The sequence below is a fragment of the Podarcis muralis genome, chromosome Z, assembly GCF_964188315.1.
Source record: "Podarcis muralis chromosome Z, rPodMur119.hap1.1, whole genome shotgun sequence".
NCBI lineage: Eukaryota > Metazoa > Chordata > Lepidosauria > Squamata > Lacertidae > Podarcis > Podarcis muralis.
In genome coordinates, this window is record NC_135673.1 from 18,100,975 (window position 1) to 18,128,946 (window position 27,972).

Here is a 27,972-nt window from a genome sequence, read left to right on the forward strand (position 1 = left end):
CCCCATTTCTAGGATAAAAGGGGGTGCCCACCCCATGCTCACTTTCATTTTGAGTGGGTGTCCACAAATTCTCTTTTTTAAGAAAATGAGAAATACCCTGTGCTTTGATTAGAAATCTCTCTCCCCCCCCCCCCATATTTTATCACAGCCTCTAGAGATACTGTGTGTTTGGAGCAATGTTAATGTTGTTGTTTTTCTTTGATATTTTTTTTAAGCATGGTGTTTTATTATTTTTAATGCTTGACGGGTGGGGGACAGATTTGTTTGAGGTTGTAGATTTAATTAACCAGGAAGATTCGTTCCTTGCCTGTATATATTTCACAGAATCATAAAATCATAGAGTTGGAAGGGACCCCAAGGCTTAGCTAGTCCAGCCCTCTGCAATGCAGGAATCAGAGCTAGATATTGTAATATTGTTTGTATCAGTCAAGTAATATTCCACATAGCACTTCCAGTGTCCTTTCAATGTGTTTCCTCATAACGGGGCAAAGTCACCTATCATGTTCTTCTCTGTGAAGATGACATTTGAAAAAAGCATCACCCATTGTTTTGACTACAACATTGGGCAATCTTTTGGGCCACCTCACCTCACCATGCCTTGCTCTGGGAGGACTCTACCATTTCCTTGTTTGTCCTGTTGCAATTGGATTCAATAACTTTTTTTCTTTTAATCATTTTTCTTTTATTTTGACAAAGTAATAATCATAAATAAATAAGAATAAAAATGTGCACCCCACCACCGAGACCATTCCATTGTAACTATAAAACCTCCCAAAATTTCAACACCTCTTGCGATGGTTTGTCCCCTTTCCGTTTTAACAGTACAAATTCTACAAACACCCTCCATATCTCCTCAGAATCATTTCTCCTGCATATTCCCAGTCTTACCTTAATGGCACATGTTAATTTAATGGCACATGTTAATTTATCATTAATAGCTATATCCCACACCTCTTTATACCATTCTTCCATTTTATATTCTGCTTTCCCCTTCAACTTCCTAGCTATAATAATTTGTGCAGCTATCAATAAATTTGTGAGCAAGTCCTTCATAGCCTGTGAACCTTCCACCCCATCGTAAATTAATAATAATGCTACCTCTGGACTTTCAGCTTTAACCCAGTGATTTTTGTTATCTCCTTAAAACCCCTTTGCCAAAGAAATTGCACATATTTACAGCCCCACCACATGTGAACATAATTTCCTGTTTCCTGGATTCAATAATCTTGTTGTAGTGTTTTACTGATCACTATCTGATGCATTCTAGTGATTGTAAACTGCTTTGTGAGAAGATGGGTGCTGGGTAGAGCTGGTATGGTTTGTGGCTAGAGTGTCAGACTAGGACCAGGTAGACCAGGCTTCAAATCCCAACCAGGCCATGAAGCCCCCTGGGCCAGTCACTGCCTCTCAGACTAATCTACCTCACAGGGTTGTTGTGAGGATAAAATGGGGAGGAGGGGAACTATGTAAGTCAATATAAGAGTTTAAAACAAACAAAGGAATGGTCTTGGAAATTTCACTCTTTTTGACTTGTTAAGGGCCCCACAACAACTTCATTTCCTTCTCTTCTCCTGGAAGTGCGATTCTTTGGTCGCTAGGGTGCCTTGTGATGTTATTTTGGCAGCTACAGAATGTTCACAGTGACTTCCTTCACTCTCTTTCTCTCTCTTTTCTCTCCCTTCAGGGCTCCATTGGATTTCCAGGGTTTCCAGGAGCAAATGGTGAGAAAGGAGGAAGGGTAAGAGCCTTTTTTTTCTTTTTATGCCAATGCTTGACTCATTCTTATTGCAGAATTGTAGAGTTGGAAGGCACCCCGTGGGTCATCTAGTGAAACCCACATCACTCTTTGCCCTGTTCCGAAGCCCCCATTTTTCCTCCAGTGCATGTTTATGACACCTGAGGATGGGGAAACCAAAGCGTAAGGGACGTGACAAGGATCCCTTGTGATTAGGATAACACTGATGGGCTGGTTAAAAGGCTTTGTGTTTATTTGTCCAAGTGCAAAGCAAACTCCATTTCCATCATTATGAGACCGACTGGCAGACGGGTGGGGGTGGGGGCTCTCATGTTCTTCAACAGCACCCATGTTACAATGAGAGAGCATGGACAGCGTTAAATTTCCCTTTTGCTCTCATTTAAATTCAAATTGCTTCTAACAGGCATGCTTGATCGGAATGCAGGAGGTATAAATTGCTTTTCAACATGTTAATATTGTGCCATCTAAATTTAGTTTACATAACTTGAGGACGGGAGGGGGGCCATGTACTTTCTGTCTCCCTCCCCCCAGCCCGGCTGCTCTTATTTTTCTGGTGCACAATTTTCATCCCTTGATTGTTAGCCACAAATCACTTCCCCACCCCACACCCCTAGCCCGCTTTAGGGGAGGCTTTTGGCAGCATTTCATTCCACTGAGTCGTGTCTTATGAAATGCCACCCTCTCCTTGCTGAATCATGGGACAAATTCAAATGCCATGAAGTGAGGAAAACTAGCAGCGAAAACACCACTCTACTGCAACTGTCTGAAGCCCAGCCCAGCTCATAGAATTACAAAGTTGGAAGAAACCCTGAGGGTCATCTAGTCGAATTTCCTGAAATGCAGGAATCTTAACTATATAAGACATGACAGATGACCATCCAACCTCTTCTTAAAAACCTCCAAATGAAGGAGAGTCCACCACCTTCTGAGGGAGTCCATTCCACTGTCAAACAGCTCTTACCTTCAAAAAGTTATTCCTGATGTTTAATTAGAAACTCCTTTCTAGTAACTTGAATCCATTAGTTTTGGTCCTACCCTCTGGAGCAGGCGAGAACAAGCTTTATCCATCTTCCATTTGACAGCCCTTTAGATATTTGAAGATGGCTATCATATCTCCTCTAAGTCTCCTCTTTTTTAGGCTAAGCATACCCAACTCCCTCAACCGTTCCCCATAAAGCTTGGTTTCCAGACTCTGGATCATCTTGGTCACCCTCCTCTCATCCGTTGAAAATCAACAGAGTTCAAGATAGTAACATTTCATTTTGTCCTGGGTAGCATTTGACTGAACTGATGGAGCAGAATGTTCATTAACATTCTGGTTGCTCAGAGTAGATTGCAAACATTTGCAATCCAGATAGGGGAGAAGATGGTGTCAGTTTGGCTGGGGGAGCCTATAACAGCCAGGAGACAAGAGGCAGGGGTGGGAGAAGCTGCAGGACTGGAGAGTGAAGAACAGGTACAGGAGGAGGGAGAGATCGGTCAGGCAAGTGTAAAGTCAAGGGCTTCCATACCTCCTCCACCTGCCCATATCTCTTCTACTCCACTGTCTCCTGGAACCAGAAAAGGATTGAAGCAGGAGGAGCAGAAACAGGTTACACACAAGCAGAATCTTTGTCTGCCTGTGCGGAGCTTGGGTGGGGCCAACACATGAGCTGAGGTCAGGGGCAGGGCCTCTCTTTTGCTGCAGCTGCCTCATTGGGTGCATACCTAAAAGTAGCTGAGAGACATACGACTGATGGACATGCCTTTTCCTAACTTGCAAGTATAGTTTTGATGATAAAGAGTGAATTCCTCACTCGGGACATCCCATGCCTGAGAGTGCCATGACATCCAACCTCTGCTTGAGCACCTCCGATGAGGAAGCGTCCACCACCTTCCAAGGTACTCTGTTCCAAGTGATTTAAGGTCACCTCTTTTTTCTGGTTCTAGGGTACTCCTGGTAAACCTGGACCAAGAGGACAGCGGGGCCCAACGGTAAGCCACCCTGTCCCTTCCTGCTTCTTGGCTTCTCTGGGATTAGCTTTTGGGCCAGTTTCTGCATCATCAGACAGGTCACACCGTAACAAGTTTCCTTCCTTATCTTAAGGGTCCCAGAGGAGAACGTGGTCAGAGAGGCATCACCGGAAAACCAGGACCCAAGGTATTTGGGATTCCAGACACCCTCCCCCCAGATCTATGTTGTGTGCTCAAACTGATGTTTATGTCCTTTTGGCCTTGGTAGTGCTCTCATTCTAATGTCCTTATTTTTTCTTCATTAAAAGGGCAACTCTGGCGGTGATGGGCCCCCTGGTCCTCCAGGCGAAAGGGTAAGAAAAAAAAACAGACTGAGACAGGAGCTTAGATGAGAGATAAACATGGACTTTTAGGCAGTAAGGGGCAACTTGATAGAAGTTCATAAAATGATGTCACAGCAGGAGGGAGAGAATAGAGAGAGGTTTCCCACCCACCTCTCCTGACACTGGAATTTGTGGACGTTCAATGAAGCTGAATGTGGGAAGATTCAGGACAGAGGAAAGAAAGTCCTCCTTCACACAGTGAAACTAGGGTACTTGCTTCCGCAGTAGGCAGTGATAGCCACCAACCTAGATGGCTTTAAAATAGAATTTGACAAGTTCACGGAGGAGAAGGAGGTTATCAATGTCTGATAGCCATAGTGGCTATGCTCTGCCTCCATTGAGGGAGACAGTAACATTTCTAAACATCCATTTCTGGAAACCTCAGGAGGGGACAGGGGTCTTGTCCTTGAATTGTGCTTGCATGTTTCCCTTTAGGACAGGATGCTAGACTAGATGGGACATGGGCCTGTACCAACAGGCTTTTCTTACGTTCTTATGAAGGGAAGTTGTAGTAGTAACAACAACAGAAGATCCTCTGATTGATGGATCTTGAGGTTCTACCAAACCTGCCCCACCCCTTGCTCTAGAGCCCACCCCCAAGTGAGAGGCCAATTGCTTTAGCATCACCAGGTGGCAACACTAACTTTCTTGTGTTCTTTTGTCTCTAAGGGTCCTCCAGGGCCCCAAGGACCTACTGGCTTTCCTGGACCCAAAGGCCCTCCAGTAAGTACAACAAGGAGAGAAGTATCTGCCCTTGACCCACCAGTGCACCCAGTAAACCAAAACAGAGCTTTAAAAACTACTACAAGACAACCCACTGGCTCGGATTCATCACACCTTGTATGTGAAGAAAATCTTGCTGGCTGTGTCCTCTTAGCATTTTCTTTCCTCCTCTAGGGTCCACCAGGAAAGGATGGGTTGCCAGGACATCCTGGGCAGAGAGGTGAAACTGTAAGTACACAGAGATATTCCCCATTCTGATAGGTACTTGATGTGTGGTTGTGTTCTGTGTATTTGTATGCTTTGCAGAGGATTCTTGGGCATGTTCCATTGCAGAATGAGAGTTCAACTTTCTGCTGGGGATATGTGTTGGAAGACCAACTGTGGCAGTCAAGATATCTTGGAAGGCCAACCATGGCATTCATTATATATTGTAAGACTAAACGTGGTCAAGATCTCTTGGCAGATAAACCATGGCACTCAAGATATATTGAAACACCAACCATAGCACTTAATAAATCTTTATGGGGCCTTGTCTGCCATTGCTGATCTTTTCATTGTGAGGAGCCACTGATAAACATCTAAGGGTCCCCCTAGACATTATTTGAAAATCAGTGGTAAGTACAACAGGCAACCCTATTCAGAAGGAATAAAAGGGGGACATTTCAGCAGTTTTCAGGGGACAATAAAATGAGTGGGGGAATGTGGACCATAGCACCATCATCAGTATTCCTTTGGTTGGGTTGTAGTCGGTTGCCACCATTCTTCTTTAAATGACAACTGAGAATTCCTGCCTCCTTGGGAACAGGAGTTTATGGCTTTACTCTTCTGCTAAGGTCCTGCTTGTGGGCTTCCCATTAGGGCATCTGTTAGGCCACTAAGTGAATAGGATGCAGAACTAGATGGACCACTGGCCTGATCTAGCAGGCTCCTCTTATGTTCTTAAAATTCCCTTTTTCTTCTTAGAGCTCATTCATCAGAGTCATACAGTCTAAACCAGCCTCCTCTGCTGAAAGCTGGTGCCCTTCTGATGTTTTGCACCCCAACTCTCATCCTTACCAGCCAATTGTGCTAGATTTGGGGGAGTTTTGGTGCAAACCATCAGTTCTGTTGCACTTGATTCACACACCTTCCAATCTGTGGAAAGTTTTGGTTCAGTAACAACCAAACTTTTGAACCCCATATAATCTGCTTTCCCATCTGATAACCTGCAAATATTCAGATACTCCTTCTGTCACCTTTCATTTCCCTATCGCTATCTCCTTCAGGATTTTATTTTTTATATAATGTATATAAAACAGACAGAACAGTTATAGCAACAGATGAAAATGAAAACAAAATATGACAAACATAACTACAAAATAGGCACCTAGAGTGAGTCCACTTGCACATGGGTTAAAATAGCAAGGTCACTCTTAAGTAAAAACTATCAATATTATCTAATTATCAAGTCTAGTTCCAGATTTGCCAGGCTGGTGACAAGGCTGTCTTGAAAATGATGGCTCTATTGTATATGTCATGAATGCCAAATCGTATTCAAAGTATCTGGAGGTTCTGGTCCTTGTCGAAATTTAAATTTATGCATAATTTTATCCATTTTAGCTATATTCCAGAGTAAGTGGCACCAAGCATCCAGTGTCGGACTTTGCACTGTTTTCCACTGAGTTGCAATTACTATTTGAACTGCCAATAATATAGAATCATAGAATTGCAGAGTTGGAAGGGACCTTGAGAGTCATCTGGTCAAACCCTTTGCAATGCAGGAATCTCAACTAAATCATACATGACAGATGGCCATCTAATCTCTGCTTTTAAAAACCCCAATGAAGGAGAGTCTACCACCTTCTGAGTGAATTTGTTCTACTGTCATACATAAGACCAGTTCTTTTGACAATATATCTACATTGGTACCATCAAAAATATTCACTAAGGTTAATTTTGGACAACAAACCATAGTTTCTTTAGTAATACCTATCATTTCTGTCAAAATTAAATTCCAAGAATCTTGCACCAACTTACATTCCAAGCATAAATGATATGTATCAAGTCCTTTATGATTTCTCCCTCTTTCTAAGATGATAAGAAAACTTATTTGGAGAAAATAAGCTAATCAATGTCAGCTGGATCATTATCTTGCATGATAAAAGATTAGCAAATTATTTAGCTATCCACTGCTCTTTTAAAACAGTAATTTCTTATTTACTTTTTTCAAACAGGGTTTCCAAGGCAAGACAGGTCCCCCTGGGCCTCCGGGAGTTGTCGGTCCTCAGGTAAGCACCACCTCCCCACCCAGCCCAAACCACCCTATTCTCTTGCCAATTTCCTTCTCCCAACCTTACAGGGAGAGCTGCCAACTATCCAATTATCTAGCAATTAGTAGACCCTGTCGGATTAATGGCAGAGTTAATTCTGTAAGCCCATGTTTGTGTCTGCTTTCTGGGGTGTAAAAGTCGACTGCCTGGTAATTATTGTTTGGATATGCTAAAACGTAATTAGTGTAATCTTTGGAAACAGCATCGTTGCCAAGGCATTGTTAATGGAGTCAATGAGAAGTTTTGCGATGTTTGCTTTTCCTTTGTGAGGAGATGCAGGATTGGGACACTTAGGGATCTGCCCACACTCCCATTTGTCTCATGCTTTCTTATAATTTGCATCGGGTCAGTAGCACTGATCTGAAAGCTTATCATTTCTAAGCCCAATGCAGAAATGCGAAAACCGTTTTGTTTTTTACAAAAAATTGTTTTTTTTTACAGAACAAACGAAATACCCTTTAAAACCCAATTAGAAATTGGTTGTTCTTCTGATCCATTCCTTTTTGGGGGGCTCCTGAATGGAAAAACCCAGACTTTCCCTTGTGACACCTTGTGTAGGTGTTCCTCTTTGGCCTCCCCCCTTCTGTCTCCACCCATGCCTTGTGTAAAAATTTCCAGTTGTCTCAAGAGCCTCTTCATGTGCACTTCTGGTTCTCTGCCCTACACTATTTTTTTTTACAAAAGGGTTCCCCTTTTGCGCTCATGTGGGCATTTCAAATATATGTGTACGTGTGTGAGAGCGAAAGCAGCTTCCCTTTCCAGTGCCAATAGTATCAGATGTGTGACCGCAATGCAAAAATGGGGAATAACAGGGGAATGTAAACCATCCACGTAGCCCCCCATTCCTTGGCTGCAGCAGCGGTCAGCACCCTGTGCTGTTGACACCTTAAATGTTTACATTATGGGCTATATGAGTGGTCTTCCTTTAATATTAATCAAATTACAGTCTATTTTTAACTTGTTCTTGTTGGACTTCCTCTTGGGAGTTTCAGAGAAGTGGCATTATTATTATTATTATTATTATTATTATTATTATTATTATTATTTGCTTGTGAACATGGGCACAGAAACAAAATGGACTTCAAGAACCTCTGAAAAAGAGCAACAGTAAAGCAGGGCATGCACTGCAGTGCTGTGGCACAAGGGGGCAGAGAAAGGGGTGGTTAAGAAGGAAGAAAAGTGGAACAGCGATGGACAGGATATTGTGAGCTTCCACAGGTGCCTCCTTGAATAGTTGTGGAGGAAGGTGTGGCATGAGGACCCAGAATCCCAGACAAAACTTGTGGCAATACTAATCTGCACTGCAACAAGCAGTAGAAAACTTGGGACAAATGGAAAAGTGGATAGGCCCTTTCAGTGCTGTTGCTCCCTCTCCACCGGTCTGAGAGTGGCTAAGGGAGCAGAAAGGTCAGGACCACCAAGATGTACATAGATGTATTCATTCATTCAGTTGCAGATTGCATAACTATTTAAAACAATCCCAGTCCTTAGGCAGAATATACAAATATGCACAGACTTTTATAGATGTGAAAAGGTTGCAGCACTTGGGACTTACTTATTCTTGCTAAACCACAGAGCTTGATATACCTCTCAGATCAAGCTCCCTCTCTCCTGTTCCGGTATTTTTGCATGTGTTGTTCTTGCTTTCAGTGTCGTATGGAAAAGAAGTGTCTCCTTCTGTGCATTTAATTACTCTCTGCGCTTTCCTCGTAGGGTCCTACTGGGGAAACTGGTCCAATGGGTGAGCGTGGCCATCCAGGACCCCCTGGACCTCCAGGTGAACAAGGACTTCCTGGGTTAGCTGGAAAGGAAGGAACAAAGGTGAGTCTGTTTTGATGCAATCAAGGATTGAACCTGGGCGAGACCTTCTGCATGCAAAACAGATGCTCTACTTACCCCTGAGCTATAGCCCCACCCCAGATAGGATTGGTCTGTATTGACCATAGGGGAGATCTTAATGATGTCCCCCATCAATATGATTTCTCTCTCTCTGTTAAATCAAGAAACTTTTAAAAAAATGGCCCAAGGAATAGGAATTGCTTTTTAAAAAATGCCTCTTGCTTTGTTGTTTTTTAAAATACATATTGTTTATTATTTTTACTTTGCTAATTTCTGTTCTTAACATTTGAATCCTAACATTATAAACAGAATGTTAACAACAAAACTTTTGTTTTTTAAAAAATCCAACTGTGCAAATAAGCAATGAGTTTCTCCTTCCAATTCTGAACCTTGAACCTTTCCTTGCAGGGTGACCCGGGTCCCGCTGGCCTTCCTGGAAAAGATGGTCCATCTGGTCTGAGAGGATTCCCAGGAGATAGGGGTCTTCCTGGTCCAATCGTAAGTAACAGGACTTACGTTGGAAGCATCACGGTGTGCCTTCTGCTAATTTCCCCCAAACAATTTTAATAGTTTCTGCATAGCAGTTTGAGTCTGAGATGACAGAAACATATAATTGGTGTACATCAATGTGTTCCTTTTCTGTGAGCCTGGGAATGCTGGAAGGGTAGCTTTATTGGATGAGTGGACAATGATATCAATCACATATATGATAACCAAAAAAGGGGCCTGCAAGCCTTACACATTTGTTGACTGTACAGCTGACAGCTGACATTGTCTGTCTGCTCTAACTTACATTGTATTTCCAGTGCACAGGTTATTAATTATGGTCACCAGTCGACTATCCATCCCTAGCTTCCATAATTTGAGCCAGAGCATAGCTTTGTTGGTTATATCAAAGGCTGAGGTCAGATAGCCAAAAACATCATTTAAATATTTCTTGAGGGTGCCTGCATATTTCTCTCTTAAATGGTTTTTAAAAAAGCACTGGTACACAGTTGACTTCCCCTGATTGGTCATCTGCTAATTTTCCATTTGGGTGACCTTTCTCCTCTTTCTCTCCCATCTTCTTGCCTGCAGGGACCTGTGGGATTGAAGGGCAATGAAGGACCTCCTGGACCCCCAGGCCCAGCAGTAAGTACAAAACTTAGAATTGCCTTGAATCTTCACATTTGCCAACAGCCAAATTCTTCCACCTTAGAAACGCTGCAGACTGTTCAGTTCTTTGTTTGCTTATCTTCTAATCAAAGCAAATTGCTGCACCTAAACTGTGGCATCTGGTGTCTGGCCCTGGGTTCTTTGGTAGGACTGGATTTCCTGTATTAATTCTACATTAAGTGGGGTTCTATGCTTGTTTGAGAGCCAGCAGTATGTTGACCCATTAGGAAGCTGGAAGAGTAGCCCTTGTGTAGAGGGTGTAACGAGGCTGTGATTTTGGTTTTGACCTGCATTTGTCACAATCACTGCTGTTTACATGCTGCTGCAGTTTAGTTTCTTCCCAATACTATGTTATTAGTCTCACTGTCCACTACTTAATGTAAGTTAGGTAACTTTTTACATCATGTAGGTAACAACTGACATTGATCTCAATGTAATGGAAACATCAGTATGATGTTTAAAAAGCTGTTATACATTGTTTATGGATGTTAATTTTTCTATTATTTTGAGAACTAGTAGTTGTTAGAAGCATAAAAGCATAGAAAATTGTAGAATTAGAAGGGTCCCTGAGGATCATTCTAGTCCAACCCCCTGCAATGCAGGAATATGCAATTGTCTCATACAGAGTTTGAACCTTCAATGCTTTGTTTACACAGTCAGAGGCAGTAATACTTTGAATAACAGTTGCTGGAAACCACAGGAAACAAGAGAGTGCTCTTTTGCTCAGGATTCTCACTGACATCTGGTTGGCCACTGTGAGAACAGGGAACTGGACTAGATGGTCACTGGCCTGATCCAGAAGAGATCTTCTTATGTTCTACCTCCACAGTTGGATCCAGTAATGCTTCTAAGTACCAGTTGCTGGAAGCCACAGGAGGGAAGAGTGCTCTTATGCTCTGGTCCCCATCCCCTCACTAAAGAGGGCTCCAGGTCTGCAAGCAGCCTGAAAGAGATCACTGAACCTGAAGTTAGCAAATGCTGTTCACACTCACATTATTTTTGATGGTTTCATAGCAGCCTTTGTCTTGTTGTTGAATGTCCACCAACCCTCTCTCCATCCTCTCATCCAGGGCTCTCCTGGTGAGCGAGGTCCTGCTGGCTCAGCCGGCCCCATCGGTCTGCCAGGGCGGCCTGGACCACAAGGGCCACCTGGCCCTGCTGGTGAGAAAGGGACCCCGGTAAGTCTTACATTCAGATCACGGTCAGTGGGTGGGGCTGGGCTAGTCCGATCCTGCAAGTGATGCAAGTGGTTAGTTAGAAGAATAGAATTTTAGACTTGGAATGAACTCCCTGCAATGCAGGAATCAAAGCTAAATTGTTTAGAATGGCAATATTTTTTTTAGGGATGTAACTCTGAGTTGAAAGGGTCATGCCCTAAGTTCTACTTGGTGTAGGCCAATGAGAATGAGCAGACCTGAGCGAGTGGATCTACTCTGAGTAATAATAATGATTTTATTATTTGTACCAGCGTATACAAAAAATAATAAAACATTGAACATTAAAGAGAAACGGGACAGGGCCCATTGAACTCGCAAATAATAGGCTACAGCACATGCAATCTCAGCAGAATTCAGCAAAATAGCCTGTAACGCTGGGTTATATATTTATTTTCATATCATTTATACACGGATTGATCCTAAAATGACAACAGCCTCAAAATGAGCTTACAAAACAGTAAGAAAAGATGAACGATAGTTTAAGGCTTTCAAAAAGTTAAAATCACAATAGGCTAAGCAAGATTAAAACTTGGATCAAACATCTAAACATGTAATGTGGTGAGATGCGTGGGGGAGAAGCCTGTGTGGGTGTGTGTGTGTGTGTGTGTGTGTTTTAAAGGTATGATAATTCAATAGAGAGCTTCCATGTTCAGTAGCAGTGTATCTCCTGGCTCCCAGTCACTGGGGATGCACCACTGGGCAGAATGGGTGGGTAGGTGTTGATGTTGATGGTTGATGACCCTTCTTACAGGAGAATATCATTATTATTCTTGCTTTCCTTTCCACTCCACTCTGGGCCATGATGATCTCTCTCTCTTCTTTCCCACCACACACAGCTTGTGACTTTCAGAGGCGTGGAAAACACAGCCTCAGTAAGGCCTTTTCCCTCCTGCCTGCCCGCCACCTCGAACTGAGTGTTGGCGTAGAGTTTTTGAAAGATGGCAGCTAGGCCTGAGGCACTAATCTCCCTCTCCGAGCTGTGTCGCAGACGTCTGCACCGTAGCGTTTATATATGTAATGTTTTCAGAGAGCTGAAATGGGTAGTTTATCTGATGCCAGATTGGTTACTGCAGAGAGCGCCTGGAATTCAAGGGAGAGGATGAAGTGATGCTCTTGGAAAGGAGAGAAACATCAAACATTCATCCTGTTGCAGGCAGGGGGAGGGAGTGCAGGGCAACTACCTCTCTCTGCTCACACTCTAAATCTAGGCCTTCAAGTAAAGGAAATGCTTTGAAACAGCAACTCATAAGAATGATAAAGCCATAGAAGTCTAGAGTTGGAAAAGACCCAAAGGGCAATCTAGTCCAACCCTATGCAATGCAGAAATGACAACTGAAGAAGCTAAGCTAATTTCAAAGTTTGCAGTATTTCTTCTCCAGTCAATACGAAGCATCAGTGACATTTGAAGCTAAAAGTCTGCCCACTGAAATATAGCACCTCGGCTAGGATGTACGGCGGAATATTTCCACTGCGGAAGGCTTCAGCCCAGTGGCAGAGCATCTGCTTTTCACGCAGAATGTCCCACTTTCAATCCCCACTTGTAAGGCTGGGAACACCCCCTGCCTGGAACCCTGAAGACTGCCTGCGGTCAGTCAGTGTAGACAATCCTGAGCCAGACGGACCAGCAGTCTGAGTAAGGCAGCTTCCTATATTCCAAATTAATTCAGCCTTTTCTTGAGAACTATAAGGACTAAAACCTTACTTTGTGTTTAGGGAAGGGCCATGGCTCAGTGGCAGAGAATCTGCCTTGCATGCAGAAGGCCCCATGTTCGATCCCCACTGGTTTCTCCAGGCAGGGCTAGGGAAAACACTCCTTGCCTGAAACCATGGATATAATCCGATAAGACATTGTGGAATAGGAATGCAGCACATTTGGCCCTCCAGATGTTGCTGTACATTAACTCGCATCATCCCTGTTCATTCTGGCAGCAAGGGCTGCTGGGAGTTGGTGTCAAACAACAACTGGAGAGCCAAAGGTTTCCCCATCCCTGATTTCTGACTCAACGTAAGGCACCTTCCTGTATTGTTATTCAGCGTCTTGGGTCAGTGGTACTTCACATCACATTACATTCAGGTTCAGTTCCTGGTGGCAACTCCAGGTGCAGCTGTGAATATACTGTGCCTGAAATCCTGGAGAGGTGCTGCCCATCAGGGTAGACAATACTGAGAGATGGACCAGTGGGTCTCACTCTGTATAAAGCTGCTGATATATGTGCTTTCTTAATATATGATTATTATTTTTTAAGGGGGGAAAAAGCTTTAGTTGCACATTGATGGGAGGGGAGATCCATCCTGCCTGAGCTCATTACTTACTCTCTGATATAGATCTCCTCCTCATCTTCTTGAGGTAGAGACAACTAGAGAGATATTAATTTTTGATGTTTTGTTATATTCTTATATGTGTTGGAAGCAACCCAGCCAGATGGGTGGGGTATCACCATCATCATCTTACTTTATTTTTTATTTCTCAGAGCAAGGATTGGAGTTAGGCTTGTTTTAAAATGAGCAAGTTACACGTGTCAATATAGTGGAGAGGAATTTGATCTGGGATTTTGATTTCTCCTCCTCCTCTAACCTTTCTTAGGGTGAAAAAGGCCCTCAAGGACCAGCTGGTCGTGATGGTATCCAAGGTCCAGTTGGGCTACCTGGCCCAGCAGGGCCTGTTGGACCACCAGGGGAAGATGGAGACAAGGTAGGAGACATTTCCCAATACCACCCCCTGCCACCCCCCAAATAATCAGGTTAGCAAAACATGCCACTAATCAATTATCAATCTAGCATGTATCCAGTGAAGGATATCCTCCTCTCCTTGCTAATGTTCTTACTGGGTTTTGTTTAACCTGCGTTTTACAGAGGGATTGCCCTACATTGTTGTGGAAATGAGCCCACAAGATAATAATTTGAAACGTACACCAGAGTATCCCTTTGTTTTCTGATGTGCATGTCTGGAGAGTCGCCTTGTCCATCTGTACCATGGGTACTCTGAACATTGTACAGAGTGCAAAAGATTAAATCAGTGGTTGACACATAACAAGCAAATATACTGTAAAATTAACAAAAGTTGCAAAAAGGTTTCAACAAGTTACTATAATCAGTTTGCCCTTTTAAAATCAGCTTTCTTAGCATTATGTGGCAAGCTGTGGTTATACATGATAGAGTATTTTTGCACAACTAGTGCAGGATATGAACCAAGCTAATGCCACCCTCACACACGTAACCCTTATCAATTGCTGACCAGAGCAATGCTCAATATCCTTAATCCTGAAACCAAACTTCATTGATTGCTCTAACAAAATATAATGCTGTTTGTGTTCTCCCCTTGTTGGATAGGGTGAAATTGGTGAACCAGGACAGAAGGGAAGTAAAGGTGACAAAGGGGAACAGGTAAGGTGTGGTTTTCCTCTTGAGGTGGGTTGTTGCAAGTGGCGATGTAAAAAGGTATTATTTTCTGTTCCCTGTGGGAATCAAACCACAGGACAACTTTTGTTCTTCACCTGATGCTCCTCTTTATTCCAAGTACCTGGGAGAGGTCCCTGAACTCTTGAGATCCAGAGTTCTCTGAACACACTACAAAGTGCACAGTACCCTCGTAGGGCCACTTGGTGGGGATGTAGGAGAGGGCCTTCTTGGTGGCTACTCCCAGACTTTGGAACTCCCTCCTTAGAGAAGCCAGACTGGCTCCCTCCTCATTCTGTTGGCAGGTGAAGACTTCCCTTTGCCAGTAGGCTTTAGAGATCTGCCTGCTCTTAATTAAAGAGCTGGTGCCAAGCTGTTTTTATTGTAATTATTGGTATGGTTTAAACTGATTTTATATATGTATGTAGTTCTAATTCTATCAGTGTATAATTGTTTTTTAATTATGGTTTTTGTAATATGTTTTTAGTAGTTCTTGTTTTTATCTGTAAGCTGCCTTGAGAACTGTCATGGGAAAAGGCGGAGTATAAAGAAGTATATAATAATAATGGTCTCATGCAGCATTCTTTTCATTTTGCTACCAAACCTGAATTTCATTTCCTTGTGTTCATCTTCCACTGAACCTGGCATTGTTATGTAATTTGGTTATCATGTTATTACGTCATTCCACCCTGTTTGTTTCAATGAAAAGGAAACGCAGTGTGGGGGAGAACATAATCAATTACATGTCGTTTGCAGGTAGGCAGCTTGCTATCCCCTTGATCATTGCACTGAGCATGCATCTCTTTTTTTCCAGGGTCCACCAGGCCCTACTGGTCCACAGGGCCCAATTGGTCAACCAGGTCCAGCTGTAAGTATGGCTACTATTTTCAATCATCCAATATATTGTCAAAGTTCACTTATATGGGAACTGTACTGGACTTCATTTGAGGAATCCTTGAATATGTGAAGATCATAGTCTCTGATCATGTTCAGAGTGCCTTCCTCTACCATTGAAAAGTCACAACCTGTTTCCTAGGATTAAAGGATCTGGTCTTCTGGCTTCAGGCTGAGTTGGGACCTCACAGCCCTTTCTCCTCAAAATTAAAGCAGGGGTAGCCAATGTGGTGACATCCAGATGTTTTTGGACCACAACTCCCAAAAGTCAACATATTCAATGATCAGGGGTGGTGGGAATTGGAGCCCACAACACCTCAAAGGCCACCCCGAAATCAAGCCCTGGGTGGGGACATGACTGTAGAAACAAAAAGAGGAGAGACTCATTTCCTTAAGGTTCTCTCTCCCACCAGTTACCAGCCATCCAAATGAAACATGCTCCATTTTGAGATGGCAGCCACAGTAGGGTAAATTTGCTGTGCTGAAATCTGTCCTTCCTTCTTGATCTGAAAAAGTTCCAACCATGTCCTTCATCAGGGATTTACTCCATCCCCTCATTCATTTTGGTTGGGTTTTTGGGGGGTGTTTTTTAGGGAGCTGATGGTGAGCCTGGCCCTCGAGGACAGCAGGGTCTCTTTGGTCAGAAAGGGGACGAAGGACCAAGAGGATTCCCTGGCCCTCCAGGACCTGTGGGGTTGCAGGTAATTTCCAAAACAAGTTAAAGGAGATTTATGGGAGGAAGGGAAAGGAAAGAAATGTGTGATTCAGATGCTCTACTCACTCTTCTGACACTGTTCCACAGGGCTTACCAGGACCTCCTGGTGAGAAGGGCGAAACAGGCGATGTTGGCCAAATGGTAAGGTTCCCATTTTCCCTGGTGTTGCTATTGCCGTAGTCTGCTTATGTCAAAAGGTTAACTTTTTCACCAATTAAATGTCTCTTTTTTCCTATCCTCCAGGGTCCTCCAGGGCCTCCAGGGCCGAGGGGTCCATCTGGGGCCCCAGGAGCGGATGGGCCTCAAGGTCCACCAGGTGGGATTGGAAATCCTGGATCTGTTGGCGAGAAGGTAACCTATCTTTGGCTCATCTCTATGCCCAAGTCCTTTGGGGTGGGGATTTGAGAGGAGGAGATGAGCATCTGAGCAGTGTTGTTACCTGGATATAGGTAAAGTCAGGCAAGCGATGGACCTTGCCTAGGCTATAGCTCAGAGAGAGAGACATCTGAAGGAAAGCCAAGAGTATGGTTAGCTCCAGTGTTTTGAGGGTTCCTCTCACCAAGAGGCCATCAGGGGACCATTTAACCATCAAAGGGTGGAACTGTGCACCGCAAGGAGATTGAGAATCTGCTCAAGCATCCTTGGCCACTTAAACCTTTAAGCTAGACAAGACACTTGCTAGATTCCTCTTTTCAGCTCTTGGTGGTCATGCAAGAGATAGCTATGATCTGCCTCCATGGTCGGAGGCAGCCATGCTTCTGAGTACCAGTTGCTGGAAACCGCAGAAGGGGAACTGCTCTTCCTCTTAGTTCCTGCTTGTGAGCTTCCCGTAATGCGTTGGCCACTGTGAGGACAGGGCACTGGACTAGTTGGGCCGCTGGCATGACCCAGAAGGCTCTTCTTATGCTTTTATGCCACCATGGAATCAGGCAAGCTTGTGGTCTGAGGGGTTAGGAAGTTTGGTTTCTAAAATACCCAGAGTGGCTCCTGCAGAGTGAGGTCATACAGGCCACTGGGTGGAGGTTTGAGCTCCAGGATTGTCAGAGAAAGGAGAACAGGTGGGGTAGGAAGGTCAGTGGTGAGGGCTAGAGTACAGCTCTTCCCAATATCAAAAGCAAAGGGCATGGCTATATTTCATGGTCCTGACCTACAATTTTTACAGGGTGAACCTGGAGAATCTGGAGAACCTGGCTTGCCTGGAGACGGTGGACCCCCGGTAAGGCCTTTATCTTCTTATAAAAATGACTATGTTTGGAAATAAGATGGTATGAAATGGTGCTGAGGCTTTGAAGTTGTCCTGTCTAAAGTTTTCAGTGTGAGGTTCATATAACCTCAATAGCAACCCAATCCACTTTTCTGCTATAGGCACGATAATGGGACATACAGGACATTACTATGTTACTGTAGAATAAGTAATTAATAGAATCACAGAATTGTAGAATTGGAAGGGATCCCAGGGGTCATTTAGTCCAACCCTGTGCAGTGCAAGAATCCCAGTTAAAGAATCCCTATGAGATAGTCACCCAGCCTCTGCGTAAAAACCTCCAGCAAACCAGAGCCCACATTAACTGAAAAGATAACTCATCAGTTATGTGTTGCCAAAGGCCAGGAGGACTGAAAAATATGCTGTTTGGTGGGATTTTACCTTACATGCAGATACGCAGGGTAGCCTCTCCATCTCACAATATCAGATTTGCCTTTTCTGATGGCCTTAACTACTCTGCCCACCTGATATTAAGTCCCAGATATAGTGTGCTGCTTTTGTGGACTTCTGTTGTTTTTATTGTATTGATTTCTTCTATTTACTTTAATGAAGTCTTTTGCCGTGAGGAGAGGGAGTCTTTCAGAAAAAGAAGAAGCAATTACTACTTGTTTTTACTGAGGACCAAGGCATTTCTGATGGGGAGGGGATTAGGAATAATAATAATAATAATAATAATAATAATAAAGATGCTGAGTTGAGGATGATCCTTTTCATCATTTCCTTAGAGATTCTGTGTATTACCTTTAACTGAAGTGGCAGGTGTTTCAAAGAGTTTGTGCCTAATGTGATCTCTTCTCTTCCATTTTCAGGGTCCTAAAGGCGAGAGAGGGGAAAAGGGAGAAGCAGGCCCCTCAGGTGCTGCTGGCCCCGCAGGACCCAAAGGCCCCCCGGGTGATGATGGACCCAAAGGTAGCCCTGTAAGTAGTCCCCACGTGGATTCCATAGGCCGTGATTGTTGGCTATTTGCAGTATGGTAGCGCTGCAGATAGCTTGCTGGGGAGATCATGCATTAAAAATGAAAAGGACTCAAAAATAACTTAAACAAGGTTTTAATAAGAAAAACAAAAACTCCATTTACACTAAATACATTAACAACCAAACCAGACCCAACCACCAACCCAAACCCCAGGGTAATGGGAGAGCTAGGTGCTGCTCCTTATATACTAAACCCAAATGCTGACACACCTTAATCAAATACAACTCAGCAGCACCTGCTATGTTTCACAGCTTTAAAGTTGGGTCTCGTTATCTTGCTCTGGCCCTTGCTCTGGCCCCTTTAAGATATACACATCGAGTGGAACAATGATGAACCTTTACATTTAAAGAAACCATTCAACATTTCCCCTGCGGTTCATCATTGTGGAACAAAAACAGAAAGCATACTTTGTACATGTTTTTCATGTGTAACCTTTGGAAGTGCTTTTGTAAAAATGTCCGCAATTTGACTGTCACCAGGAACATATTCAAATACAACCATTTCATCAGCAATTAGTTGCTTTACAAATTCTAAACGTAACCTTAAGACTCTAGTGCGCTGCGTATTGGTCTCTGAGCACAGGATAGCAAGTCCACTCTGGGAATCAAGGTAAACTTTTACTGGTAGTGTTACTTGCATCTGTAGGTCTGCAAACACTTGCAGATACCATTCTACATCACGAGTGGCCTGAACGCATGCACATAATTCACTTTCTGTTGTGGAGAGACAAATAATGGTTTGTGTTTGGGACTTCCATTCAAATGGACAACCGTTATAACAAAACACCATACCAGACACAACCCTGCAATTATTTTGTTCCATTGCATGAGATGCATCGCAGAAAATTTCAAAACCTTTGTCAATACATGTTGTAAACTGCAACCTATAATGTTTGGTATGTTTAAGGTACATTACCACTCTCTTAAGAGCAGAGAAACATTGTGTAGTAGGCTTTTCCACAAATTTTGCCAGAAAGTGAAAAGCATAAGTTATATCTGGTCTTGAGATTCTTTGAATGAAATTTAGCTTGCCTATAGCAGAACGATACAAAGTTTTGTTAGGAAATGGCTTGTCTTCACCTGTAAAGGTGAAACCACACACCATAGGTGTTTCCTTCCCATTTGCATTTTCTAAACATAGCATTTCAACAAGATCATCAATTTTTGCAGTTTGATGAACCAGAAAAGATCCATTTTTGCCTTTCTCAATTTGCATGGATAAGTAATTTTTAGCTATGCCTAATTCCACTACATCAAATTTCTTCTGTAACTGTGATACCACCTGTTCATATTCCTGTTTAGTTTTTGTAGAAATTAATACGTCATCTACATACACACATATTTTTGTTACAGAGTTTGCCCTTTCCTTTATGAACACACAATTGTCTGCCTTTCCTTGTGAAAAACCAATATCCAGCAATTCTTTTGCTAAAGTTTGGTGCCAATTCCTTCCACTTTGGTGCAGACCATAAAGGGATTTGTTTAATTTGCATACCAAACCTTCAGCGGCGTCTATGCCTTCAGGAACACGCATAAAAATTTGTTCTTTTAAATCTGCAAACAAATATGCAGTTTTTATATCTAGGTGATAAACGGAATGTCCACGCTGTGATGCATCTTTTAACAAAAGCTTAACTGTTTCATATTTTACGCTTGGTGAATAACACAAATCATAATCTTCGCCTGGAATTTGTTGAAAACCCCTAGCAACTAATCTTGCTTTGTACCTTACAACTTCATTTTTGTCATTCGTTTTAACTCTATAAACCCATTTCGAATCAATAAGTCTCATATCTGGGGTTTGTGGTACAAGAGACCAAGTGTTATGCTCTTTTAAAGAAGCTATCTCAGAGTCCATAGCTTTATACCAATTTGCAGCTTGTTGCTTAGGTAATTTCTGAACATCACTGTAGCTTTTTGGCTCAAAAACTACCTTATTGGCATACACAGTATTAAAATGTTCATCTGCAAATCGTTGTGGCTTCTGTCTTTCTATCTGAACGTCTCAGTCCAGAAGGAGAGTCAGACTTCTCAGACTTAATGGGACTAAGTAAACCACTAGTTTCAGGTTGTAAATCATTGTCAGATTGAAGAGGTGCCTGTAGGCTAAGCTCACGGTCAGAAAACTCAAGAGAATCTGACCTCCCCTCGGGTGCCTGTGACTTTAAATCATCAAACAATTTATCAGACTCAACAGGCTTTTTGTCTTTTCCCATTAATTCAGAAGCACTATTTCCTGCTGCTTCTTCTGCTGTTTCTTCCTCTTCTTCCTCAGTATTATCTATACCATCAGTATCTTGGAAGATAGCAACTCCATTCCAATTTACAGTTTGTATCATGCTTCTGGTAATATGAAATTTGCCAGTTGCTGGTATGTAAATTCTGTACGCCCCCTGCTGGTAGCCCATTAATTTTCCCTGGACACTACGTTCACCCAATTTTTGCTTAGCAGGATAATGCATAATTACATCTGAACCCCAAATGCGGAGGTATTTCAGATTAGGGCGTTTTTTAAACAGTTTCTCATAGGGGGTGACATCTAAACCAGTATGATAACTGTGATTTCTAACGTAACAAAATGCATTAAGTGCTTCAGCCCAAAAGTCTTTGGGCAGATTAGCATCATGCAGATACGTTTTAACCCCTGCCTGTAGGTCACGCTGCACAACTTCAACAAGCCCATTTTGCCAGGGACTTCGGGGGCAAGATAACTCATGAGTAGTCCCCTGCGCTTCCAGGAATTTCTCAAAATCCTCAGAAACAAATTCCCCGCCCCGGTCAGAAAACAGGTTCTTAATTGGTTTGTTAAAGTGCGTTTTTACCCAGTTGCAAAAAACTTTATACTTTTCAAATGCTTGGGACTTCTCAGCTATTGCATAAGTCCAACAGTATCTACTATACTGGTCTATCAGAGTAAGCCAGTACTTAGAACCTCCTAATGATGGTGGGAGTGGCCCAACTAAATCACAATGTACACGCTCAAATGGTTCAGTTACTTTCCTATCTGAGCACCTACCCTTGCGTGCAACCTTAATCTTATTCTTGCAACAGGATAGACATTGCATAAAGAATTTACATGGTTTTAAGTTGAGGCCATTAACGATATTCTTTGTCTTAATTACATCAGCAAAATTCAGGTGTCCCAGAATTCTGTGCGCCTCATGGACACACCCGGAATGAGGCCTTACATTCCTCAACCCCTGGCTTGACTGTGCTGCTCTGCAATTTATAGGCGATTGGGAGTAGGTGCGAAAATACAGTCTATATAAACCATCAGAGTCCCGGGCATACAATAAACGTTTGTTCCCATCAAAAAACTCACACATTGATTTTAAGAAACGCACAGTTATGCCTTGACGAGCAAAGCACCTTACTGACAATAAATTGTCCACTGACGGGCAGTAAATGCAGTTTGCTATTGTAATGTTTAAAGAGTCAAGTTTAACAGTACCTCTGCCAAGCGACTGCAAGACTTGTGAATTGGCTAAATGTACATTACCAATTTCCTCTTCGAAAGAAATAAACAAGCTTCGATCATTGCAGATGTGCTGAGATGCTCCAGAGTCTATAATAAAAGACTTCCACTTGGCATCTTTAATTCTTTTACGATTTGTAGTCCAAGCATGAAAAGCTCGCGGCTCGTTTCTGTCTTTACTATACGATGTCTGCTGTTGGGCTGACAACCGTGACTGACGAACAGAAACAGACTTGGGAGTACTTTGCTTTCTTTTGGCTCTGCAGTCCTTTGCAAAATGTCCTTGCTTATTGCAGAACCAACAACGCTTTGCAGCTTTAAATGCAGTTGTATCACCACAGGTTTGCATATGGCGTTCCTCATTCTTTCTGGAAATAGGAGTGCTTATGGCACAAGCCTCCCTTCTATCCAACTCGCCCATTAATCTTGCCGTTACCCCTTCCACAGTTAATTGTGCTGGTGGAACAGCAGATATCTGGCTAGCTATACCATCAAAGTCCTCATTAAGGGAACAAAGGATGATAAAAACATACTGAATATCAGGTATCACCATGTCCCTTCGAATTAATTCGCCGCGTATTGCCTCCAGACGTCTCAAGTGTGCTGCCAAATCACCACCAGGCTGCAACTTCGTCTGGTACAACTGCTTGAAAAACGTCAATGCAGATGCTGACTCTTTTCTAACATGCACTGCTGCAAGACTGTCCCACATTTCTTTGGCAGTTTTCTTATTTCTTATATAGACTACTTGCTGGTCGCTGACTGCCAAATTAATTATCGCCCTGGCTTTTGTATCTCCTTTCGACCAAGCATTAGTCACAGGGTCAGGAGGGTCATCAGTTACATAGGTCCATACTTCTCTAGAGGTCAAAAGCGCCTCCACCCGAAAAGACCATAAACTATAGTTCTCATCTGTTAGCTGTGGGAAGACCAGAGCCTTCTCAGCTTCAGGAACCCGGTCAACCATTCTGGAACTCTTCCAGACCCACAAAAAATTACACTAACAGGAGAAGGAGTTTTCAAACCTTTCTCAGAGTCCAAAAATATGCAGTCATCCACTCAGCAGCTGGGCCCATAACCAAAGATGTTGGCTTTTTGCAGTATGGTAGCGCTGCAGATAGCTTGCTGGGGAGATCATGCATTAAAAATGAAAAGGACTCAAAAATAACTTAAACAAGGTTTTAATAAGAAAAACAAAAACTCCATTTACACTAAATACATTAACAACCAAACCAGACCCAACCACCAACCCAAACCCCAGGGTAATGGGAGAGCTAGGTGCTGCTCCTTATATACTAAACCCAAATGCTGACACACCTTAATCAAATACAACTCAGCAGCACCTGCTATGTTTCACAGCTTTAAAGTTGGGTCTCGTTATCTTGCTCTGGCCCTTGCTCTGGCCCCTTTAAGATATACACATCGAGTGGAACAATGATGAACCTTTACATTTAAAGAAACCATTCAACAGTGATCCCCAAAAGGAGGACAGCTTTCCCCATATCTACATAACTGACTGATCTTGGCCAATCAAGAATTGCGTTTGCAGTGTATTCTGGAACAATCACTCGTAAGGGTTGCTTTTGCTTCAGTTTCATTAATCAATTTTTGATGAATCGAGTCTCAGTTTGCAAACTTGAGTGGTGGCCTCACGTTCTGATACCCTGTTTGAGTAACTGAAACCACAGCTGTTGCATGGAGCTGGGTGTGTTCTGTACATCCTTGGATTGGCTCTAGATGTCTGTGGGTTATATCCAGTGTTAGCCCAATGTTAGTAGGCCCATTAAAATCAGTGGGCTTAAGTGAGTAATTTCCATTGATTTTCAATTGACTGGCACCATTACATAATACCTGTTTCACATTTGTAAGAAATCAGTCTTTCGGTATGGTAGCACCTACACTTTGGAACTCCCTGCCTATTGACATCGTTGGCATTTGCCATATGCTTTTTTGGCACCTGCTAGAAACATTTTTGTTTAGGCAAGACTGTCCAGAAACATTGAATGTTAATGTGCGTTATAATCTGCTTTTAATTTATTGCTGATTTTATCATTTGAATGTAAACATGGATGACTTTGTTGCTTTATTCTCTTTGTAAACCACTAAGTGGTGTATAAATTTTATGAAATAAATATAAATACATATTTTTAAATATTGTTAAAATGAATTAACAACTGAGATCTAATATTTGATACAACCCTGTGTGCTGCTGAATCAGTGGCTCATACTCTAGGTTGCAGTTTACATTCTTTGTAAGATGCCCACCCAGGAACTGTAGATTTACATGGTTTCATTCTGCACATTATTATTTTTTTGTAGGGTCCGGTTGGTTTTCCTGGTGATCCAGGACCTCCAGGCGAACCTGGCCCAGCCGTAAGTACCAATTATGAAACTGTTAATTTGCATAACTTCCTCCTTCTGGTTTCCTCTTTGAAATATGCCTCACAGTGCAATATTCAGAAGTAGGTCCCGGTGGGTTTGGTGGAACGGACTTTCTTGTAAGCGTGCATAGAATCAAAGACTTAACTCTCATTTTTACTCAACTGCCTCTGTAGCCTTACTGCAGGGGAGGGAAATGAAGGTCACAGAGGACATTTTCCCTTGTAATGAGCAGAGCAGGTAGTGGGGATGTGAGAAACCATCATTTTCTGTTCTGCCATGTATCCGTTGAATGCAATGCTGTTTCCGTTTCACTGCCGTTCGTCTTCCACCGAAAAGCAACATTATTTGCCTCACTGTCTGCTGTGGCAAAATGTGTAATTTAAATAATCAATTATGTAATGGTCGCTACACTATTCCACCATGCTCATTTTAATACAAAGGAAAAACAATGCAAATGAGGAAAGGGACGTCCACGAAAAGCATAAAATCATAGCATTTGGAAGGGAGCCAAAGCACTATCTAGTCCAACCCCCTGCAAAGCAACAACTGCAGTAGATTCTGATCATATTCTTTGGGCTGATTTCTGTCCTGGGTATGGAACAAATAAGCAAACATTGTAAGTTTCCATTCCTGTTGCTTTTTGCTTTGGAATTTTTCTGACATCTCTGCTTGTGACTCATTTGAGTACAGACAACACTGTTCCGCCTTCATCCACCAAGCCTTGTTGCCAAATTCCACCCCACTTACTCAGGCAAAAAATGGTTTCATTTTCACCAGTGAAATCATGGCGGGTTTATGATTCTGCCTTTCTTATTTACCCAAGCCTCTGTTATCTATTGTATCCTTTTAAAGGGATTATTTAATAAGATGTGCAAATATAACAAACGAGACATCAAACTAAGCATATCACCAAACTAAACACCATCAAAATGGACATAGAGGCAAGATGAGTAGAAACACAACAATAATAATATAAAAACTTGTAAAAGAATGAGTAGCATAAAATATATCCCACGGAGGATTTCAAGGCTTATATTTATGCAGTACATATCAAATATTCATGAACATTGCTGGATAAAATCAAATTTAGTAGGTAGGTGCCAGCCATGAGATTCTTTGGCCAAATCAATCAGAAACAGCCACCCCAAAAGATTCAAAGTCTGAGGTGTCTGCATCACCCCCTTGGGACCAGTTTTTCAGAGATAAACATGACTTTTTTAAAACTGCAAGTCTAAAGAGGAATAAGATGTGTCCTTCTATCCTTGAGAGATCACTAGGTAAGCAGTAGAGGTGGAATTAGTTGTGGTCAACAATTATCTTAAAACTAGGGTTTTCTGAATGCAAAACCCATTTCAACACTGAACACAATCAACCATTTTTAGGTTGCTGTCCAATAAACATGCATATATTTTATAATCTTTGCTTTTGCAATGTATTTGCAAGATACGAAACTCTTCAAATAACCCTGGGAATCATAGGGTGGTAACTGGAATGCTGAAAACTGCTAGATTCTTAGCGCCCCTGCACAGAACAATAGTTCCAGAATTCCTGGGTTGGGAGAATCAAATCTTCTCTGTAAATATGACCATATCTCCATATCATTAACAAATGTCATATCTCCATATCATTAACAAATCTTCTCCATATCATTAACAAATGTCAAGCCAAGTCCCTCATCAATTGCCAATTAATGGATCCTGTTTCCATTTTTCTTGAAATTTTCTGGCATAGGTTGCAATATTTTATTTTTAATTAGTTTTTATTGAATTTTTTCAGTTAAACAAAAAACACATAGTAACAAACAAGACACATACAACAAAGCTTGACTATAAGCATAGGTGCTGCTTATAAATGCACAGAAAGAAGGAAAAACCCAAACAACATTTGCTGTAGAAACAGCAATCTGGTAGACCAAGATATTTTTTAGATTTTAATATAAAGACCAAAAGTATACAGTATAGGTATAACACCAGTCCATAATAGACAATGGAGATCTGCGGGGAAGACAGCTCCTCGTTGTTTCAAAACAAATATGACAAATGGAGAGCAAATAACTGAGAAGAGTGTTTTGGATTTAAGCCCCCTAAGCTGCCTGTTATGCTCCATAACTTTTCCTGCAACTGCCAACAGCCATACCTTGTTCCACAATCCCTTTAGAGTACAATGGGAATAATGTCTCCAATGCTAGACCAGTTCCAGCCTAGCCATTGTTACAAGGTGGATGATTAGATCTTTAGGGACGCAGATGGTGCTGTGGGTAAAAGCCTCAGCGCCTAGGGCTTGCCGATCGAAAGGTCGGCGGTTCGAATCCCTGCGGCGGGGTGCGCTCCCGTCGTTCGGTCCCAGCGCCTGCCAACCTAGCAGTTCAAAAGCACCCCCGGGTGCAAGTAGATAAATAGGGACCGCTTACAAGCGGGAAGGTAAACAGCGTTTCCGTGTGCGGCTCTGGCTCGCCAGAGGAGCGATGTCACGCTGGCCATGTGACCCGGAAGTGTCTGCGGACAGCGCTGGCCCTCGGCCTCTTGAGTGAGATGGGCGCACAACCCTAGAGTCTGGCAAGAGTGGCCCGTACGGGCAGGGGTACCTTTACCTTTATAACAAATTTTGCATAGTTTTCTGGAAAGTGTGATAGCAGTGCAATTGTAAACAGAAGGAGAAGAAGATCAGGGTCTTTATTCAGTGGGGCTCCCCTGCTGGGGTGTGGTCTTCAGCAGTCACTCAGTCATAGCAACCCTTGGTTTCCATATCCTGTGATTGCCTTCAAAGAACATGAGTTGGTGGATGGCAGAATATGAATCTCTTGTCTTCTTTTCAGGGCCAAGATGGTCCACCAGGTGATAAAGGAGATGATGGAGAACCCGGTCAGACTGTGAGTAACCATCTGTGTGTCACATCTGTTTGTTACAGACCAAATTTACCAGCTGTCAAGCATTTGCCCTCCTCCTCCCCAGAAGGAGATGGCGGTGGGGAGATGAAACCAGCCTGCTAGGGTGAGGGCATGGGCAGGAAATCAAGGGGTACTTACCTCTCCCCTTCCCTGCCACTAGCCTCTGATTCTCTCCCCTCCTCCCTGGTGATGGCCCCCCAAAACCCATTGGGCACCCGCCAGTATTGCCCTGTCCCCATTTTGTGCTCCTCCCAGACCCATCCTCCTTCTGGCTCTGCCAGCTCCTGAGACCTTTATAGGACAGCTAATGGCCTATCTTGGTTGGTTGCATGGGGTCAAACTATTTGGCATCTTCCTGTATCATCTCAGAGGTGCAATGATGAACTGGCTTTCATATTCCTTTCATATATACAGGGCTCTCCTGGTCCAACTGGAGAACCAGGTCCTTCAGGTCCACCAGGGAAAAGGGTAAGTTATCGTTTTACGTGGTGTCCTGTAGCCTCGTGGCAAGGCTTATCAGAAACTTTCAGGGGAAGACCAGCAATGGTAGTGGGTGTCAGAGAATCATAGAACTGTAAAGTTGGAAGGGACCTCAATGATCCTCTTGTCCAGTCCCCTATAGAGTGACAATGTGAAGCTCAGTTCTATT

The 27,972-nt window shown here is 42.8% G+C and overlaps 1 protein-coding gene across 2 annotated transcripts in view; it reads left to right on the plus strand.

Annotated features, from left to right (window-relative positions):
• COL5A1 (collagen type V alpha 1 chain) overlaps positions 1 to 27,972 on the plus strand; it is a 183,415-nt gene that overhangs the window by 132,930 nt on the left and 22,513 nt on the right. For both annotated transcript variants that reach the window (XM_077922414.1, XM_028715816.2), the window contains exons 32-53: positions 1,685 to 1,738; positions 3,686 to 3,730; positions 3,843 to 3,896; positions 4,018 to 4,062; positions 4,762 to 4,815; positions 4,990 to 5,043; positions 7,029 to 7,082; positions 8,838 to 8,945; positions 9,372 to 9,461; positions 10,041 to 10,094; positions 11,189 to 11,296; positions 13,920 to 14,027; positions 14,666 to 14,719; positions 15,546 to 15,599; positions 16,219 to 16,326; positions 16,428 to 16,481; positions 16,584 to 16,691; positions 17,503 to 17,556; positions 18,414 to 18,521; positions 24,374 to 24,427; positions 27,252 to 27,305; positions 27,738 to 27,791. In XM_077922414.1, coding sequence (XP_077778540.1) covers positions 1,685 to 1,738; positions 3,686 to 3,730; positions 3,843 to 3,896; positions 4,018 to 4,062; positions 4,762 to 4,815; positions 4,990 to 5,043; positions 7,029 to 7,082; positions 8,838 to 8,945; positions 9,372 to 9,461; positions 10,041 to 10,094; positions 11,189 to 11,296; positions 13,920 to 14,027; positions 14,666 to 14,719; positions 15,546 to 15,599; positions 16,219 to 16,326; positions 16,428 to 16,481; positions 16,584 to 16,691; positions 17,503 to 17,556; positions 18,414 to 18,521; positions 24,374 to 24,427; positions 27,252 to 27,305; positions 27,738 to 27,791 — 1,530 coding nt within the window. The remainder of the gene's footprint in view (positions 1 to 1,684; positions 1,739 to 3,685; positions 3,731 to 3,842; positions 3,897 to 4,017; positions 4,063 to 4,761; positions 4,816 to 4,989; positions 5,044 to 7,028; positions 7,083 to 8,837; positions 8,946 to 9,371; positions 9,462 to 10,040; positions 10,095 to 11,188; positions 11,297 to 13,919; positions 14,028 to 14,665; positions 14,720 to 15,545; positions 15,600 to 16,218; positions 16,327 to 16,427; positions 16,482 to 16,583; positions 16,692 to 17,502; positions 17,557 to 18,413; positions 18,522 to 24,373; positions 24,428 to 27,251; positions 27,306 to 27,737; positions 27,792 to 27,972) is intronic.